The sequence below is a fragment of the Acanthopagrus latus genome, chromosome 11 (assembly GCF_904848185.1).
Source record: "Acanthopagrus latus isolate v.2019 chromosome 11, fAcaLat1.1, whole genome shotgun sequence".
NCBI classification, from domain to species: Eukaryota; Metazoa; Chordata; class Actinopteri; order Spariformes; family Sparidae; genus Acanthopagrus; species Acanthopagrus latus.
In genome coordinates this window covers 31,276,510-31,297,908 of record NC_051049.1, presented here as the reverse complement: position 1 = coordinate 31,297,908, position 21,399 = coordinate 31,276,510, and the positions used below count along the sequence as shown (strand labels likewise).

The following is a 21,399-nucleotide window of genomic DNA, read 5'->3' as shown; positions in this document are numbered from 1 at the left end:
AAAAAAACCCCACCCTGTTACATGAACGTCCACAGCAAGGTTCCACTGTTACATATGGTGCTTGTTCCTCTCACATTTCTTTATATACTTATTTTTACATTGTCTGTACAGTGTCAATGTACATGTTGTCTATGTTGAGTGTTTATGTCAGAGTGCACACCCCACACACACACACACACACACACACAGACACACACTCATCAGTCTCTTCACAAAGAAAAAGGTTCACGGTGACACTGAGTGTTATCTGGAATTTCAGTAAGTGTCTGTCCAGTACTGTGTGTGTGTGTGTGTGTGTGTGTGTGTGTGTGTGTGTGTGTGTGTGTCCATGTGTCCATGTGTCCATGGAGCATTCACATTCCTTTCAGTGGTGTCACACAAACCCAAATTAATCAAACTCGTACAGCAGGATTGATGACTGACAGGATCGTACTTCAACACATGTGCCCCACCATACTGAAAACTACACACACACACACACACACACACACTGAAGCCTACAATACAATATCTCAAGAAGGCAATAAGAAAGTATCCTCAAATAAATATCAATAAATTAAATTATAGAAAAAGAATGGGTTAAAAACAAAGTCTGTTAAATACAGCAACAGTACTGGCTCAGAGACAGACACCATGTATCCACAATTTGTAAATGATGAGAGACAGACAGACAGACAGACAGACAGACGAAAACGCAGGTGGACACATTTACAAACCATGAGGAGGCAGAAAGCCGGTCGGGCTGGGTGGAGGCTTGGGTGGTGGAGGGATAAACATGATGTGCTGTGTTTAAGCATGATGGATGATGTGCTGCCATCATCCATATGACTGTAGCTGTTGCTCACGGCTTCAGCTGGGCTTTGGTCAACAGCTCAAGTGATAGGACAGCACCAAATACTGTGTGTGGCAGGTGGACAAACAGATGAGCTGATGCTGAAGGAGACATCACCGGTGTCAGATCAGTTTCCCCATTAGACCGAAGCAGAAACCAAGGCAGGACCACCGGCTGACAGCTAAACTGGTCTCCTAAGTCATATGACGGTCCACCCAGTGGAAGTTAAGTGATTAGAACATGGACACTGATGCTCCAGTGCTGCAGACTAAATCACACTCAGGGCAGTCTGCTACACTGTCACTTAGTTTATGATGGCTAACATTAGCTAACAATGTAAAAGAGAACGATATTAACTTAAGATATATTTTTCTGTATACATGACATTATTGGAACACTCAGTAACTTCATGACTCTCCCCCATTTGTGTCACTGTCAACCTGTCTTGAACCATGTGCCATCACCCCAAAAATGTCACTTGTAGCCCCGGTGGAAGCTGTTCACTTCAAGAGTTAGCATAGTAGCAACTTAAAGGGCAGAAATATGGTCACACAGGTACACGAGCGACAACGTCTGGCCCAACACCAGCCCCAGTGAACATGCTGCCCACTGGTGGAGGTACCTAGTGTGGTCTCATCTAGACCTTCATCAAACTGGTGAGCCCACAGACAAAATGAGGGGAAGAATCCCTCTGTACACACAGATACAGAGCCCTGTTCATTCCAATGAAAGCTGTACTGTGGTGCATTAAATTGGATCTTCCACAGTGTGGTGCCCAAAAAACACGCACACTAGAGACTTCCACCAGATGAGTCCACTAACTTCCTGTTACCCCTCCACATATCTGAAGGATGCTAACATGATTTAATTGTGAGGGTGAATGTGTGACAGTCAAAGTCTTTTACAGCCCGTGTGTATCATGTGACAACTTGTATAGGCCATGTTTCTCCTGTAAGGCAGTATATTAATGAACAAGAAAAACAGAGGAAAAGATCCCGTTATTGTGATTTAGAGTGTTATTCCATCAGCGCTAGCCATGTAGTCACAAGTGCTGTCACACTGTGTTAACAAGTGTAATGTTAATGGTGGATTTTATTCAGATGCACCTGCCAACTTTTCCAACACTTTTCAAGTTCTTTTCACAATGTAGGCGATACCCACTCCAAATTATTCTTAGAGACATACGTAACTAAGCTTTAGCCCTCATGCTAGGACTTCACATTCTGTGGTGTCTGCGAACACGTGTGTAGGCCTATATATATGTACCTGTAGTATGTGTTGTAGGTTAGTGTGTACACAACATTTATGACCAGGGTTTATGCGGGCCTCACCAACTGCATACTTTTAATTGATATCACATCGAAAGTGTGGATGGACGATCAAAAATCAGTGAGGAAAATATTCACTATTGTGTCACATGTTAGTTACTATTTCCCAGCAATAAATAATGAAGTCTAATGAACCAATAGATAGATTTAACAGTTAAAACCAACACCTAGCTACTGAGGCTAGCTGTGGTGACAGTGTTTGCTGCTGACAGAAACCCTCCTGCAGTCATGCAACAATCCTACTTTAGTTTCTGTGTGTGTGTGATGTCTCCAGACAGACAGCTGCAGTCAGACAGAAAAAAACACTTCCGGACGGACATCAGAACTGTTGAGAGAAAATATTTGACTTCTGTAAATATCATTTAAGACTACCTCCTAAGGCATTTCTGAAGGGAACTAAATTCAGTGACTTTTCAAGTTCTGCAGATACCCCAGATTTTGGTGACAGCCCACTTTGATGATAAAAAGTGCTCAGACATCATACTTCTACAATGTAGTAAGAACTAAGAAGTGGTGGAGCCTTTAAGTTGATTTAGTGTCCAAGTTCTCCTCACTTGACGGCTAACAGGCAACATCTGGCTGAGACAGTAGAGGTTTCTGTCCTGTTGAGACAGCACAAGTTCAGATCACAAATGCAGGTGTGAAGAGCCTCTGTGTTGAGTTGTGGCAGTGTAAAACAATATCGACACAGCTGCTGTCTGAGGCAGGATCAGTGTGATGCAGTGGTGCAGGCAGGCTCTGTATCTTGTGAAGATCTGGTGCTGAGCCCCCAGCATGTTTGCATCATGTCGTTGAGTGTATGTGTGATTGATTGAACACCTGTATGAGTAATGTATGCCCAAATGATCTCATCATTCCTCTCAATAAGATGTGTGTGTGTGTGTGTGTGTGTGTTTTAAGCAGGGAAAACAAAGAGAAAAAACAGTTCATATAAAGATTTCAGGTGCCCTCTGAGGTCCTGACACTTGGTGTGCTCCATCGTAACAATGAGATCCCTGCTGATACTTCAGACTGTATGTGTATACTGTGTTAATGTATGTGAAGGCACATACAGTACAGTTATCATATGAAAAGCATGGAACTCTAATACTTGCGTTTTTAAAGGACTATGTCTACAGAAATAGAAAAGACAGTGTAGCATGGACAAACTGAAGAAAACAAGGCAGTCTGTGCTCATCCTGTCTGACTTAAAGTAAACATGTTGGAGAGGTGACGTGTTCACACAGCAGCAACACTGTGTGTGCTGGGGAGTTTGGGGGGGCAGCCATGGAGGGGTTAAAGGGAGCAGAGGGGAGGCTGGGAGTAAAGTATGGAGGTGTGTGTGTGGGGTGGGGGGGTGGGGGGGGCTATAGGATCCCATCCATGAAGCTGGTGTCCAGCCGCTGGATGAGCACCCGGATGAAGGACATCTCCTTGCGGGTGTTCTCAAAGATCACCCTTGGGTCATCGGACTGGCAGCGCAGACAGTTGGGAGCCATGACCATGGCCAGGTTGTTCACATCCATCTTGGTGATGGTCACATTGGCAGGCTGGGCAAATACCTTCACACACACAACATGTATATCATGAGTATCATATGTGAAAGACAAACACCCTATGTGAGCCTACAGTAGTGTATGTAGGGTGTTTGTCTTTCACACAATGAGCCGGTGTTCCGATGTCAGGAGACCAGTTTGCTAATGACACTTGAAATTCATGAGCAACATCAATTTGCTGGCTTCCTGTCTGGCTACGAGCCAAAGCCTGGTGGCACTCCTGCTCAGAAGCAACAAATACATTAAACCCGAATCCAAATATCCCCAACCAATTTAGTAGTGTATGTATTTTTTACAAGAAATATTTGTATCAGATCTATTTTAAATGTGATGTAGAGACATTTTTCAGACACTAGGGAGTGCACTAACCATCCTGCCGCCCCAGTTTAAGTTTGGCTTGTCACTGAACATGGATGCATTGTGTGCACATAACATGACAGCATAGCAGACTGAAACTAAAATATTACACAAAATACCAAATTTATTATAAATCACATTACATTTTATCATAAATCACATTACATTTGAAGTTAGGTTACTGTTAGTTCCTAACCTGTTTGTGTGTGTGTGTGTGTGTGTGTGTGTGTGTGTGTGTGTGTGTGTGTGTGTGTGTGTGTGTGTGTGTACCTGTAGGAAGCGGATGAGGTAGCAGAGCACCAGTTTGTTGATGTGTGGCAGACCAAGCACCACATTGACAGCTGCCTCTGGGTTGTCATAGTGACTGATACACTCCTCATAAAACTCATGAGGGATCAGTGGCTCCTCCAGCTCCCTGTACCAGAGCTTCAGCAGAGACGCTGCACATATACAGACAGACAGATGGGAGGACACCTCAAAGAAGGCACATTGAACACCTTCTCTGCTACAACTACATATGCATCACTGAGGCAACTAATCTCAGTGCCTGTGTGTGTGTGTACCTGGGATGTGTGGGTCTTCCAGTCCTGTGGGGATTTTCCATTGATCCACTTGCAGCTTGAGGGCATTGACTTCATCTATGTCCCCTGGTACCCTGGAGGTCAGAGGTCATAGGCTGGTTATATTCCTGTTCATCTGTCCAGTCTCACTTCTTTATGCTGTACTTTCTACGCAGTCACAGCCTGGACAGGACAACAGTGACTCAGTCTGCCTACAGAGGTCACATGAAGGGTTTGTAAAGTGAGAGTGAGTGACCAGAATACACTCCTCTACCTTCATATTATTACCTCACAAGTCTGAACAAATGTGATTATACATTAAAGACCTGCCATATCTTGATACTCTGCAACCCTCTCTGTCCCCCCGTCTCTCTCACCTGAAGATGCCCTCTGTCTGGTCTCCATTGAGACCCAGAACCTCTTCTGAGAGGCGAGTCTGTACCCAGGGCAGCTGGCTGTCTGGATACCTCTCTTTCTGCAGCGCCATTACCTCCTCCAGGGATGAACCAAACATTGAGGGGCTGAAGATGGCATTCCTGGCATGGTTGATTTCCTCCGGACAGGGCTTCTGCAGGCCCTGGACACACACACACACACACACGGGAGTTGATTTTAATAGAGCAGGGCAGATGAAGGGCAGCTGGGGTCCTTGAAGGATGTGGGTCAGCATGAGATGACAGGTAAATATAGAGACAGACACACAGCTTATGAAGGTGCTGCTGCAGGTGAGCAGGTTAACACCAGACAAACATTGTGGACACTGTGGAGTGACAAATGATCTCTGTCAGTGGCCTGCTGACAGTCTGCCCTGAGCCAAGCTGCTCACAGCCTGCCAACACACACACACACACACACACACACACACACACACACACACACACACACACACACACACATTAAACATGCACTAGTATGTGACAAGTGAAGCCAAAACCATGGGCCTTAATGTGCTGCTCTGACTGTTATGGTCCAGCACAGAGCAGATCCACATCACTGTGACTGCAGTCTCTGTGCAGTGCCTGCAAGGGGAACTTTGCTACTATTATTTATTATCATAACCATGTATGTCTTCATGAATAACTGAGACATTAATATTAGTAATAGTGTCTAGGTTGAAAAATACTGAATCAGAATCAGTATTCCTTTATTTCCATGTGCCACAACAGGGAAATGTGTTTGCCACAGCAGCCAGAGGACAGTGGTATTATATTATAAAAAAAACAATAACAATAGTTCAAAAATAAAAATATAATTAAAAGGTAGGAAATAGAATAGACTCATATATGCATTTGCACATAGTACTGTATCAAATTAACATGTAATTATAAATAGTGTGGCAGTGAATTGGTATTTACAAATAACAAATATGGGTATTTAAAAAATGGCCAGATGAATGAGTTCAGTAGAGTTGTAATGCACAGTGCACAGTCAGGTCCACTGGGAGCAATGCTGGTTGTAGTCTGGGCGTGCATAAATGACCCTTCGAAAGGTCCAGATCTGAAAAATAAGTTCATGTCCAGATACTCATCAATCAATCTTTCCAAAGATCGCTAAAAGGTTGTAGAGTTAAAGAAAAAATGTTGACGAAAGGGCAGGAACAAGATGAAACTTTCAGAATAAGATTCCATGAGCATCATCAGTGCACACAGGAGACAGTCAGTCCGGCATGTCTGGACACTGTCACAGCCCACACAACTGATGGGTAACGGATGTATGAGCACATTTTCATTCTTCTAAAGGAACAGTCTGCTAATATTCTGTATTTCTCAGACCAAACCAACAATGAATGTTTGTCCCAACAAGTACTGTGTTTGTATCCCAGCCTGATTCATCTTCCTCCTTTGTGCCATAGAGCTCCAGTAAACTATCTAACACAGTTGTTACCACACACACACACACACACACACACACACACACACACACACACACACACACACACACACACATTTCCTCCTGTCTGAGTTTGTACTAAAAACTACATCCTCAAGCTGTTTGAGGAAACAGGAAATACTGAAACTATACACTATATTTGTATATAACATTGTATATATTTTAAGTATGTTTTTGGCTTTTATATGGCTCTATTCATAGAATAGCTTAAGAGATGACAGGAAACAGGTTGAGAGAGAGGGGGAGTGACACACAGCAAAGGGCCCCAGGCCGAGACTTGAACCCAGGGCCACGGCAGCGAGGACAAAGAACATTAAGAACATTTAGCATAAGAGCAGACTGAACAGTAGTGTGGGCTGACATGAGCAGAAACAAGAAGACAGAGCTGCTTACCTTCTTGGCTCCAGTCAACGCAGCTTTCGTTAGTTTCCTGTAGCAGTATTTAGCGTAGCTGCTAATGGCCACTCCTGCAGCAACAGATCAAACATATTGAATATTTCCACAGGACTTTAGCTGAGTAATCCACCTTAGACAAACTGCCAGTGAGGGGATCAGGAGTTAAGATTGTTTTACTAAACCAGCAATTTGATATTTTGTGCTGAAAATTGGAATCAAAAGTAAAAGATTCATGACAAAACAAAATATAAATGACACTGAATGGTTATGGTTCACCATTACTCAAGCTGAGCACAAAGTGGACTCATCAAATAAATTACATACAAACAAATGTTCTCTCATTTTTGTTTTATATCAAAGTTTTTGTAGAATCCATTGATTAATGGGATTCACCAATGTGTTCTTATTTTCTCGCTTCTCTTTAGTAAGAGAAAATTGAATGAATGGCTGCTGAATCCTTTCAGACTACCACAAACACTGCTCTGGGATTTGTGCAAAAACCTGGAGCCTCAATTTAGATGGTCAAATCCCATGCCCCCACGCTAGGAGACAGGTCAGGCATTTCCTCTTTGAGCTTGAAAGCAATAATGCCGTTCATGCCCCAGTACATATCGTTCCCGTATAATGCTAACCAGCAGGTAGAGATTAAGAACGCGGTAGCTCCAAATGTAATTGTGCTGTGGACCGCACAGATATATGGATCAAAGCGCCCTTTCCAGATCCATTTGCATTTCGCAACTGAAAGCTGTATCACTCTATTAACTTCCAAATAATATCAGATGTAAAGTACCACCTTCTGAATGTTGTGGCCTGTTGGCCAACGGGAGCATGCGAGTCCTTTGTGCTGCAGAATAGTTCCCTGGGGATGCTGGCACTGGAGCTCGTGGAGATGGGTGGCTGATTGGTAAATGATTTGTAATTCTAAAAACCACCAAACCACCCTTTAAAGGATAATTTCGGTCGATTTCAACATGTAGCGTCATTACTCAAGCTACCCTTGACTTGCCAGTACCGAAGACGCGAACATTTTTTGTCCAACCCTTACAGGGCTCCTTGTACGGAGAGTTAGCAACGTTTAAGGAACCCTGTAAGGGTTGAACCAAAAATGTTCATGTCTTCGGTACTGGCAAGTCAAGGGTAGCTTGAGCAATAAAGCTGCATGTTGAAATCAACTGAAATTATCCTTTAATTTTTACAAAACTCCATTTTATAAAAATGGAACATCTGTGACCAAGGTTATGCCCTGAGTTAAAAAAAATGAATTAATAGAAAATATAAGAGAAATTTAAGAGAATGTAGCTGCATGAAGAACAATGTGCGCCAAAAGTGATCTGCTGATGACAGACGCTATTTTTTGTGTCTGCCAGTAGGGGGCAGCAGAACACCAGTACAGCTGGACTTGTTGACATCTTTCACCCATGGATGACAGTGGGATGTTATTATGTAGCTGACATGTTATCCACATACTATATACCGAGCAAGTGATTAAAACTATAAAAATAACTGGACTGAAGATATCTGTGGGACTGTATATATCTGTATTGGTTTCCCACTCATCTGATATTTTACCCTTTCATCAGCATAGCTCATATCAGTAACCTCCCATAATAATAATCCCAACCACTCTTTGTTCTTTCTGCACATCTTCAAAATTATTGTGGTGTGGCAGCTTAAGCACAGAATAATGACTGAAAATTCACAGTGCTTTTGTTCAAAAAAGCCACAAAATCTGCACTGAGATGATGGGACACTGATAATGTTTTAAACTCAAGTCAAGAATAATGTCAAACATGCTGAGCAGCTGAGATTAGCATGAGGAGAAGACAAGGCTGAAAAGGTGAGAAGGCCAAAACTGTCCACAACCTGCGTCACGGTTACCTGGACATACCGCCTGTGTTAAGGAGACATACTAAAACTCTACCATATGTAAAATTCACAGACAGGACTAGATCATTTAACAAACTGGAAGAATAAGAAACAACTGAAAGACACAAAATGAAGAAAGGCTCTAGAACCCTCACCTTTGGTGTCATTCAGAGGGTCCATGTGTCTGTAGATGTAGCCCTCCAGGTAGGTGTGGAAGCGAGGTGTGGGGGGGAAGAAGGCCAGACAGATGGCCATCAGCTCCCAGCCTCGCTCCAGGCTGTCATAGCGGAAGTTCTCTGTGGTCTGACGACACAGCTGGATGTAGAGCTCATCACGCAGACCCTGATTACTCCACCCGCGCACCACCACCTGACAGATACAGTCACAGAGAAACAGGTGAGTGGGAACTGTTCTTCTCCACTTCATGACTGTGTCTCTATGGATGAAAAGTCCTCCCTGCAGTTTTTGATTAGATGTGATCAGTTTGTAGAAATTTATGATGTCATACATAGAGCTGATTTTAATATTCAGTCATGATTCATGATTGTGGAAAGACTGAATAGTATCAGTGATCAGCTTCACCTACAGAAACCATAGGAGGTGTTGTACACTCATAACGTGGACCCAATTGATCCACAGTGATTGTGTCTTGGCCTGTGGCCTACTGTGGCTAACAGAGGACTGCTGGCAATTGAAACACCAAGCACCAGTGTGTGAACTGCTCTGACATCTGATCTGAATGAATCTTCATTCAGGTTTAGAGGAATACAGTAAACCTTTGAGAATACGAAACGAGAATCTCTGGCCAAATCAACTTTTGTTGTTGGAGGTCTTATCAGTTGAAAGGCTTGAAATAAACGAGTTGTTAAAAGATAAACTTAGTATGAATTTAAGTTCACTGCTGAGGCTCACGGCCTCACATGACATTAGGTGGGTCCATCCTGAATCAGATGGAGAAATGTTTTGTGGACTATGAAACTTCATCTGACTTTCCATCAGCATGGGAATAAGGAGATAACAACTGAATTAACTTTTTGAGTGAACTGTTACGTTAATCTGGAGACATGATTCAACATATTCACTCTCTATTTAGAAAGAAAATGTCTGGGTGTTTTTCTTGCTGGAGTCTCAGCAGGGTCTGCCTGTTGCTCCGTGCTTATGTTTTTTTGACAGTATTGGAGAGAAAGCAGACAGAAGTCTGAAAATGCCCTGGGCCTCATCTGTTACTATAGCACAAAACATGGCTTGAAAAAATGTGTATGACAACTCACATGAAGATGTTTTAGTTTGCAAAAACAAACGTGCTGGAAGAAACAGTGAGCCAGCACACAAACATGGAGGAGACAATGAACTGGTGATGCAGATGGTGAAGTAGTGAACACATTGTATTTAAGTTCATATCAAACTTTAGTTATATATCATGTGACTCAGAAACACACGGGCCAGCAGTGTGTCTGTGTGAGCATGCCATTTATAGCTTGATGTTTAAAAAGTGTGCATGCACATTGTTTCATAAATGACTATCCCTGTCTTTTGTGCGAAGCTATACATTTGGAATAGTTTCTAAATTAGGCATTAAAAGCTTCCCCTCAATTTCACACTGTGAATGAGGAAACACAGCATGAGGCCTCCTGCTATGCTGGGGGGGTGGGGGATGCACAGCCCTTCTGTACAGGTTTCATACTGGTTATTTTCCAGTAAAGACATTGCTACTGTCTAGACTTGGAGTCGTAATGTAGCTATTCTTGACTATTCCATGAAGGAGTTACTGCGCATGAGTGAATAAGTTTGAGGAGGGGAGAGCTCCAGGACAGACCTCCAGAGCCACAGAGATGGGGTCGGCCTTGGTGCGACGGTCACCCATGTAGGTCTGGATGAGCTTAAAGATGTCCACTGCTTCCCTCTTCACAGTGCGGTCAGAGGTCACAATCATGGGCTTCTTGATGGGTTCACTGCTCCAGGCCAGCATGTTAGCAATGGACACCTTTCTCCTGAACAGACCCTGAGGACACAAGCAAGACAGAGATGGTGAGAGGACTTACACCTGTTAATTTCCTTGTGAAATGTACTGTATTAAAGAAGTGCACAGTTTAATCTGACAGAACATCAAATGAACCAAACTATCATTACATGTATGACAGACAGGTGACATCTGATCAATTTAGAGACAATTAAGATTAATTTGTTTGTATACAATTCAGTTCAACGTCAGTGTTTTTACGAGCCAATGTGAACAGTGTACAAAATAATCACAATAGAATATGGTTGTATATAGCAACAACATGGCAATATAAAGGGATTCATCCATGTATGGCAGCCAGTCATAAACACAGTCTGTAGTATAGTAAGTGTCTAAGAGAGAATTCATGTGTCAATGTGTGTCACACAATATGTCACACTTCTGACTTACTGTATCACTTTTCATATGCAGGTCACTACCTTGTAGAATGGGTGTAGTAGGGCATTTTTTTTAAATCGTATGTTTAAAGGTGCAAATGATGCAATGACGCTGAAATGTTGAAAGTCAAGTGCTGAGATCAAAGTGACACGAGCGTGTTCTTCACTTTACACTGACACATGAGACTGGAGTGATTTGAAGACCAACACTGCTCTACAACAATTTGAGATCATTTTAAAAATAGTATAGACAGAAATATCAACAAAGGATTGCCTGGTGTTAGAATCACTGATGAAACAGAGACAGCCACTTTGTGATGTGCATGATGTCTCACAAAATACATTCACAGTGAAATGCACACATCCTCTGAATACCTGGGTGTGTTTGTTGAAGTGCTTGGATGCCCAGTTCTCGATGTCAGTTTCTGAAGAGGGCTTTCTCAGGGTGAATTCAGGGAAAATGCCGCAGCTGGCACTTGGCATCATATTCCTGGCATTTCGACTAGCTTCAAACTGGGCACAGGCTCCGAGGTCCTCCGACTGATGGGAGAAGACACAGACAAGGAGATGTGAAGCAGGAAATCTTAACCATCCTGTGCAACTGCTGCAGAAGTTCCCAGACAGAGGGAGCTGCTCAGAGGGGGCTGACTGGGATTAATACTGACGTGTTAATACGTCAAAACCACATGCCTTCTTCAGACCAACAAAGAGTCCATTTACCCCTCTCTGCCTTGATTGTAACAACAACCTAAAGAAACAGCTGAGAATCAACAAACAAAAAACAAGGCAAATTCTTCAAAAATGGCCACGAACACCACAGCTACAAGAAAACATCAAGTCTGTTCTTCACCATGGAGAAGAGCGGTGTGAGAGCCCTGTGGTTACAGCAGGAAGTGACATCTGATCACATGTGGTCACTCGAACACAGGTTAATGTCAGCTGTGAACTGAGAGCTGAACACTGTGATCAGTCACTCGGGATAGACGGTGACAGCAGGTATGAACAGGCTATTAAACGTTCATTACATCACTCAGTCTGGCATACAGAAATATTCCAAATGATTTAATCAGCAAAAGGACATAGAATTTAACGAGTGCATCTACAGAGTGAACTCTTTAACTCTGATGAAGACACATCTTCGATGAACTACCCAGAGAGTCATCTTGTTCCCATGTTCAGTGCTTCAATTGGAATATCTAAGTTTTCAGCTCTATAAATCAGCAAGATTGCGTCTGTCTGCCCTCACTGCTCTGAATTGATGTTTTTACTTTCAGATATCAGCCAGTTTAAAGTTACTGCAGACTGAATCATTTCCTGCTGCTGCATCACATTTAAAGCTCCCGACTGGTAAACATGCTGCAGACTTCTATTGTTAAGCCTCTACTGGAGCTACAATGTATAGTATTTGTCACAGAGAGGGCGGGCTTGTGTTGATTCACAGCTACTACTATTCTTCAATACTCAGTGGTAAACACATAAACATATGGACAGTTCACAAGAGTTCTCACCTCAACAGTCTTTTAGGATTTTAATCGTACTGTACTACATGACCTTCAGTCAGCAGACATGGGTATATAAGATGTTCATCTCCATTTTAGTTGAGCACTTTAAGTCTGAACATCTATATCTCCACAACAACTGTGCTAGTCCATTTGTTGATGGCGCTCCTGTGATATAAAAAAGAACTGAAGTGTTCCCTGTACTAGGTCTATTATGTAATGATGTGTGGGGGGGCTAACGGGACCATATCAGACACTGATTGTGTGTGTGTGTGTGTGTGTGTGTGTGTGTGTGCGTGCGTATGTGTGAGAGTGATGGCTTCATTCCAGATAGGATCAAACACATGTGAAGCCACCACCACGGTGATGTTATCTGACAACGTGCAGGTTTGGAGCCAGGTGGGACATATGATGATGTGTCACAGTATCGTCTGTCTTCATCACTAGTCATCTTAGTTTTGAAGATCTTACATAACACATCTCCAGTGACTTTTGAATTCTTTGCAAATTAATGTTTTAATTGAATGTCACATTTTTAGACCTAAGACAGCTGATCAGCTAATTAACCAGATAGTTGAAACCCCTTCATGGTAAAGTGATGGGTATAAATTTGCAATTTATCAAAACTCTATCTGTTATAATAATATTTTACTCATTGAAGTGAGCACTGAAATCTGGAAACATAGTGACATCATGAGCAGTCAGACATACAGACAGGCTGTAACCTGATAGAAATGTAATAAAGTGAGTCCGAACATCACTACCTGTGAAGGATGGAGGTAAGGCTCTGGGGAGGCCAGGTTGGTCTGGACTGAGAGACTCTTCTCCAGCAGTGCTTGGGGGAAGCCCAGCCGATCAAAGGTGCTGCGTTTCCAGTGGTGACCATCACTCTGGGCCAGTGCTTCATCCTCACTGAACGCCCTCTGCACCGGTCCCGGTAATGGCAGAGGCACTGCCCCATCGCTCTCGTAGCCATCTTTGGAGCTGCCGCCCTGGGTGGCTCCCACTCCCTGCCCGGAGTCCCAACTGCTCCTCTGTTTCATCACCTGCTGGGCCTCCCATGCCAGCCTGGCTTGGGCCAACATTGCCTCGGATGCTGTGCCTGCCAGCTCCCCCTCCAGCCCTGCACATCGTGCCAGCTCCTGTGGGAGAGATGGCTTGCGACTCTTACGTTTACGGTTACCTCCAGGAGAGAAAGCCCCGGGACCACCTGTGGAGGAGGAGGAAAGGGAATGTGTCTGGCTAGATGTCCAGGATATGGAGTCCTCATAAAGCAACCTCTGGCCTCCCTCTCCACCCTCCCCACTGTAGTCCAGCAGCAGGCGGGGGTCCCTGATCAGAGACTGGCTATGCTGCAGAGTATAGGACCCTCCATATGAGCCACCATAGCCCCCCGTAGTGCCATAACGCACCAGACGGTCGGCAGTCTTGAAGCGAGGGCTGGAAGACGACTGCTCCACATACACCAGCTGCTTGACGTACTCCTTCCCTACAGGACTGTACTCCAGACTCTGGGTCTTTTCTGGACATTTCTGCCTGGTCAGAACCAGCTGGCCATAGGGCGACTGGCCCTGTTTGGGGGAGTGATAGAGGGGGGCCGAAGCCTTGCGAGCGGGTGACTTGCCGGTGCTAAAGAAGGAGGAGGAGTCAGAGAGGTGCATGTCAGTGGGAGGCTCCTCGTAGATGGGTGGGGGCTGGTACTCTGACGGCGGCTCCTCATATAGAGGGGGCTCATAGGCGTAGCGGGGCGAGGGAGGCTGCGAATCGGCAGAGGAGCGGCGGTGGGTGCCTGTGCTGCCCAACTCAGCCCGCTTCAGGAAGGGAGACTGGCGGCGGTCAGTGTATAGAACAGGGGAGCCGTCAGGTTCTGAAGGTGGGTTTCCTCCGGAGGAATGCCGGGTTCTGGAGGTAGTGCCCCCTCCAGAAGGAGGACCAGGGGTGGGGGGGTCGCAGGGGGAGTAACCATTTCCCTGGTGGGCCAAGAAACTGGGCTCTCTGTCCGTCACCTTGATCAGCATCCGCTCCTTCGTGCCAGTGTTCCACCTGAAGGGAGACGTCCTGAGAGGAGAGGAGAGAAGAAGAAAGGAAAGGAGAGGAGATGTTGCTGAATTGCGGTCAATTTGGCTATAGTGAAACTCTTTCCAACATGAAAGCGATGAAAAAATATTCCAGGATGACTGGTCATCTGACACTTGTCAAACAACAAGATGGAGAAAGAGGATGGAGGGAGAGTGGTGTGGGATATAAAACAAGGGGTAAACTGGGCGAGAGAATTGAGTGTGACATCAATTGTGGCATTGGCCACTATTGGCGTCCAAACACATCCACACACTGATGCTCAATAGAGGCAGTGTGAGTGTGTGTGCTTGTGGATGCTAATATGCATGTGTGTGAGAGAAAGAGGAAAAAAGGGGGCAGGATGAGGCATTACAGGGCTGTCCTGGCATCTATCTGTCACTGTGTATAGCATTGTGGGACAGAGTTAGACATTTCAATCACAAATGAGCAAGATCAGTCTAAAAACATGGCTGCTATAGATCAAAATATACCCAAAAAGGGCAGGGCTTAGAATGAAAATAACACAACAATAAAACTCAGTAGTTCTCCAGGCTGAGTTGAGAATAAGTCTACCAAAGCATTTTCCTAAGTGCTGTATCCAGGGCAACTGGACTTTTTTTCAGTTTTATTGAAGTTGTTTCACCTCTCATCCAAGAGCGTTCTTCAGTTCTAACTAACTGGAGGGGAGTTGCAGGCTTTTAAACTCTGTGTGGGAGTGTCCTTGCAGAGTTGTTAAGAACACATGTGAGCTCGGAGTTTCAGAGCTGTTAAGGCAGGAACCGGCCAACCGTTGGACTTCTGAAGTGTTTGGGGAGACTCGGACGAGGTTGGGAAGAAATCTGGGCAGTGTGTTCAGCTGTGTTCAGCTTTTGGAGCCGCGTGTATGTTGTCTGCTCCAATTCAACATGCGATGTCTGAGGAGGTTGGCTGTTGGCCGTCTGAGCTATTGGACTCTCTGATTGGTTGTGTGCCAGCTGAATGGCCATTCTGATTGGTGGTAAGCTAGTGAATCAGCGCGGTGCATGGGAGGGGTGGAATACTGCGTGCGCTTTGTTTTTCTATGCACTCCATTCCGTCATTTCTTGTTTTCGTGTTTTGGAGTACTGGTACGAGACTAGCTGTTATGTCCATTCAGGATGAATTAATCTGTGTTCATTTGGTAATTCCTTGCTGCATGTTTAGTATGCAGCTGTTTGAAATAGTTGAGTTTCCCTTTGATTGAAAGTAAAGAGAGTTGCATGCATAAACCTCTCATCCAGCGTTGTTTTTATAAACTAGCACCACCTGCTTATTGCATCTCGTGCAAGCGCAGAATGTACATGCTACTGTGGAGCTGGCAGCAAGTCGAAGCAGTGTGTTCAATGCAACTTTTCCGCTGAACGGGTCAGACGAGAGACAACAGAGTGGTCGGATAAAGGCAGTTTCAGTCTGGGTGGTGTGTGGTAGCCTTATGGGCCACTTGTGGTTCACAGACTCAACCAGCTATGGCTAGGTGAGCCCAGGTGTGAATGGTTGTCATTCCTTTAATCCTCCTTCAAACCATTGGTTATATGGTCATGTGGTTTAAGGCCAACCAGTGTTAAAGTCTGGCAGAGAGGTGAGGGGAGTGTCATCACTGCCACCTCTTTAACTGGACTTTAGCATTTCCATTTATATAGAAAATAAAGATGAAATGTGATGTGCTTAAAAGGTTGAGGTTACTCTTTAGTAAGGTTTTACAACTAGGCTATAAATATTGGTCAAGCAGCAGTGGAAAGAAGTTAACATGAAGTATCTGTATACAGCTGAAGAGCTGCTCCCGTTTCAGAGCACATGCAGTCTACTCAATATCTGAATGATCTCAATCAGTGGAACCTTAGCCATCGGTTCCATTCTGCATCTGCTTGATGTATTTGTGTGTGTGTGTGTGTGTGTGTGTGTGTGTGTGTGTGTGTGTGTGTGTGTGTATACGGGTCTTTGCGGCATGTATTCACCAGTAGTATTAAAGCATGTTAAAGCTGTTTTCTGTGCTGATTGCCAAGTCAATTTTCAGACACTGAGGACAGGCAGTGTGACCACATTTATGTCCACCCTGATCTCTGTCCTCTTCTATCCTCTCCCTCTTTATCTGCATTTATATTTGTCCCCTCCACCTCCCTCCCTCCTCTAAGTGGTGTGAGGAGGTAGAGTTGTGTAGAGGTCAATAGCTGTGACAAAGAGTGCTGTGTGGTCTATGACAAACTGTCCTGCTCTCCTTCACGGCATTCACCCTCTCCCAAGACCATCTTCAGCCTGACACTGAGCCTCCATGCTTAATACAATGCTAACTGCTATCGCTAATGCTGAGCCAGTGTGACAAAACAATGCCATGCCATTTGAATCAAACTGGAAGATTTATTACGAACAGATACTGTGGAGTTGATGTGGACATGCAGCTTCAGATATGCTGCATCATCAGCATCAGGCAGTATTTTTAAACTACGCCGTTATTGTACCTTCCCATTAACTGCAAGTGGAGGCTGTTCCATGATGTAAGCTTTTTACTAACAAGTGCTAACACAGTGAACACACACACAATACAACCAAATACACAAAAACATTGCAACAGCTCAAAACACAACCATTGGAAAAACATGCAAATACAGAAACCAGTCCCCACGAGGAAGTGTTCCAGGCCTCTAGGGGGAGTGTTCCTGACAGACTGCAAGAACCAAGACTTTATACTGTTAACAGAACACTTTATGTCACTCTGAGCAGAACCTTTTAAGCCTCCTTTGTGTTTAGCTCTGCTGTAAGCTATTACCTCTTCCAGCGGTTAGCTGCCAAAAACACAGTAGGACTCTGCTTACAGCTAACTAGCTCTCCTCCTGTCAGTTTCAGTATGGATTTGCGGTGTCATCTTGGTTTAAGCAGTCTATTTGCTAAGCAAATGGGGTCTGTTTGCCCTAGTACATTTTTTGTTGTCCTGGACCTCAAATCAAACTTTTTTGGCGGTTTTAATGGTTTGTGTCTTTTTATTTGTTGTATGAAATTGCAACTTTGTCCACTGCGCATGTGTTGTCATAATTATGTCAATTTTTTAATTAAATTGCAGCATGTTTGTCCTCATTGACCGCCGTACAAAAATGGAACTACATTCCCCCTCTAGTTCTAATGAAGTAATATTAAAATTATATTTCATTAGTGACCAGAGGAGACCTGTTGGAAGGAATTTCCTAAAATCAAATGAAAGTGTAACCCTCTCATTCATCACTTATTACCGGATGGCTTCGGACTGTATGTACTGGATGTGTAGCTGCTCTGTTAATACCTCCGCTGGAGGATCATTCATGAGTCATGCTATGCGGGGTTGAGGTGAAGTCTGAGCAAATGAGAGAAAAGTTGGGACTTCGCTGAGCAGGCTTTGTTTGCTCTCAGTGATGGTGCTATCAGCCAGCTTGCTGATGTAATGGAGCGAAGTGCTCTTGCTGGGGCATGTGGTCTAACCACTGTTTGGAGGTAGATGGTGCAGTTCCATTGATAGCCTTGAAGGCCAGCACCACTGTCTTGGATTGTATGCGGGCTGCAACAGGAAGTCAGTGGAGATCAAAGAGGAGGGGGGTCACATGGGAGGATTTGGGTAGATTGTAAACGAGACGCACTGCAGCGTTCTGGATATATTGCAGCGGTTTAGTCAGAGAAGCTGGGAGATGACCAGCGCTTGGACCAGGTGTTGCATTGTGTCCATTGTGAGGAAAGACCAGAACCTGCGGATGTTGCAAAGGGCAAATCTGTCGGATCAGGCCACAACAGTGATGATCTGCCTAGTCATAGTTGCTTACTGTTATGTTTATTCTAGTCAATGTGAACAAACAATCACTAGTAGGTACAGAATGCTAGTAGCATAAAAAAACATAGCAGCTTTGTCCTTTGGCAAACTGATCAACGGAGGTTCCCAACATGTCACACACATGACCATGGAGTGCCATTCCCACACCATTGCACCAACCTGTAACTTTGGATTAGGTGTAAATGCAGACTAAGAATCTGCAGGGTTCTCCACAAACGGAGGAACAATGGTGCTGCGCCGCTATACTGCTAGCTCAGCGCCACTATAGTCATTTTCAATGTTAACTGCTTTATAGCGGGTGTTTTGGGCTGCCACGGTCTTCTCGTTACAAAAAGAGACGCCCCCCCGGCTGACGGCGAGGAGCAACAGGAAGTGTGTGGTTTGTGTGCTAGGGTACAGTGTAGCTGAAAGCAATCAGTAAAGAATAAAATACGGCTGATATCTGTACGTACAAACCTGAATGTAAACATGAAACTTCTGTTAACTCAAAACCCCGGAGAGTCAGTTAGAAGCAAAACAATATGGTTTTAACTAGAATGATGGCCTCATGGTTGTATGCAAAACTCTCGTTCCCAAAAAATCGCTCAAGGTGTTCCTGAGATATCACATTCACGAGAATGGGACAGACAAAACTAATGCCGCGAGGCAGGGCTGCTGAAACATACATGATGATCCAACAGTTTACCAGACCCGCCGGTCCATTGTGTCAAAGTGTTGTTAATAAAATGGTTGTATTGGTCCAACAAAACTGTCATTATACAGTACATGTCCTTCACACACACACACACACACACACACACACACACACACACACACACACAAACAAACACCCACAAACAAAGATAAATGTTTTCTAATTGTCTTTAAGGTAAGTGTTTTGCTGTTCTTCTGTATACCATGTGATCACTGGCTCGAACACAGCTAGGACACTCACTCACAAGCCCTTATTAGATAGAAAAGGCAGCACATTTGCTCCAAGGTAAGGGTGGCAATGTGCCGGCCTGTCTTTCTAAAACCAAGGCGTAATATTCCTCCTTTTCCAAAAGTCGCCTCTGAGGTAGGTGTAAACATGTGACGTGATGTGACGTGAAGCTCGAAGTTAGGCTGTGAACAGTAACATAGAATTTATCTTCAAAATAAGAGCTTTACATTGCACCCCATAAGAGTTTAGAACTGGGTTCTTAGTGGGGGGCTTTTAATTTGACAATAGTAACAGTCCTTAGCTTGCCGACACAACAACAATCTAACACAACCAAACAGCTACAGAGACCGAGGAGACGCTGCATCTCCTGGATCTCTGTGGCTGTCCAGTTGTTCATCTTAATGTCCGCAGATGAAGTGATGGACTGACTGCTGTGATCAGCTGTTTCCTGGTTTTAAAACTCCCCGGCTGTGGGTCGCACAACAGTGCAGGTCATTGACACCTCCACCCACCTCACGCAGAGGTCGGCACATTTCCGCCTCAGTTTTAGATAGCAGGTGAGGCGGAAATAAGTGTACCCTCCGAGGCGGAAAATCGGCGGACAAAAAGAGACCCCCAATTTCCCGGCCTCTGTCTAAAACCGCGGGCGCTTGGTGCTCTGTCTAAAAACGGCTACTGTGTACTCTGTGTGTGTGTGTGTGTGTGTGTTAGTGTGAGTGTGTCTTCTTGATGAAGTAAAAAAAAAAAAATTTACAGGACACTGTGACCCCTGCCAGACATATCTACCAATCACTGAAGACTGCAGCAGATTACAGCAAACCAGCAACAAAGACTGGTAAGACAGAGGGGGAGGGGGACTGATAGGAGAGAGCTGAGGTGACAGAGAGAGATAAAGTGAGTGTTAACAAAGGTTAGAGGCTCTGAAGGTGAGAGAGTATAACAATTAATGGAAAGTAGCGGAAAACTTAAGGATGGGATAGGGTGATGAGATGAGAGATCAACAGGAAAAGATGGAGAGGAAATGGCACAAGGGTTAGTTAATACCAAAAACTCACAGTAAGATAACACAGTATTTAAAAGCAAAGCTTTGCACTGCAATTGTGTGTGTGAGAGAGAGAGTGCAACTTTAGATTATCTTATATCTGTTCCATTTATGAGTTCACCATGTAAGTTAAGACTTGTGACCTCTCAGAGGGTTTGGCAGGTTTCTCTCTCCCAGTCCCTGTCAGGTCACTCATCATCATCTTACCTGTCTGCCTCCTCTCTGCTGCCCTGTTTATCAGAGAGCTCCTGATCAAGGGAGGAGGAGGTGCTTCCCTCCCGGCTGACCCCACTATTACGTCCCGGGCTGTTGTCCGCTGAAGCTCTGCCTCCTCCTGCAGGACGGGGGTTGGTGGTGTCGGTGTGTTGCTTGAGAGTCTGCAACTTGGCCAGGGGGATGATGTCGCAGCCCTGTGGCCGGTGCCATACAGTGCGCTGGGTGGAGGCATTATAGTAATAGAAGCGTGAGGTGTTGGGATCAAACAGCTCCCACCATTGGTTTTCACCGGTCCGCTTGATGCACACACCCTGAGGAGGATCCCACACACACTCTCCTGTCAGCAGGTTGGCGTACATACGCTCCCGTGTGCGTGGCTCAATGATCTCCACCCATTCCAACCTGCAGGAACACAATTCAGAATGACACTTTTAGTAAACTGACTGAAATCTGCTGGAGGTCCATCTCGGTGAGACTAGCTACAGCTCACTACATGCCCAGACTGACTAGTCATTAGCTAACATGTCACAACCTCGCAAGGGCATCACACATGATCGAAAAAGCACTGAGAAGTCTCTACTTCCAATGGAACCTTAGGAAAGCTAAATTCAACTTTGACAGAGGAGCAATAGAAAGCATCCTAACTGGAAACATCACAAAATGGCATGTTTCATCACAACTCATGACCGGAAG

At 44.6% G+C, this 21,399-nt stretch overlaps 1 protein-coding gene across 1 annotated transcript in view; it reads right to left on the bottom strand.

The window, feature by feature from the left end:
* Window positions 1–1,640: 1,640 nt before the first annotated feature.
* Window positions 1,641–21,399, bottom strand: part of arhgap39 (Rho GTPase activating protein 39) — a 106,901-nt gene continuing 87,142 nt past the window's right edge. The window contains exons 2-11 of the mRNA XM_037115347.1: window positions 20,698–21,108; window positions 13,425–14,718; window positions 11,537–11,701; window positions 10,581–10,766; window positions 8,920–9,133; window positions 6,896–6,969; window positions 4,990–5,189; window positions 4,616–4,707; window positions 4,323–4,492; window positions 1,641–3,701 (exon numbers count right to left, since the gene is read on the bottom strand). Of these exons, the coding sequence (XP_036971242.1) occupies window positions 3,507–3,701; window positions 4,323–4,492; window positions 4,616–4,707; window positions 4,990–5,189; window positions 6,896–6,969; window positions 8,920–9,133; window positions 10,581–10,766; window positions 11,537–11,701; window positions 13,425–14,718; window positions 20,698–21,108 (3,001 nt within the window). The 3' untranslated portion in view covers window positions 1,641–3,506. The remainder of the gene's footprint in view (window positions 3,702–4,322; window positions 4,493–4,615; window positions 4,708–4,989; window positions 5,190–6,895; window positions 6,970–8,919; window positions 9,134–10,580; window positions 10,767–11,536; window positions 11,702–13,424; window positions 14,719–20,697; window positions 21,109–21,399) is intronic.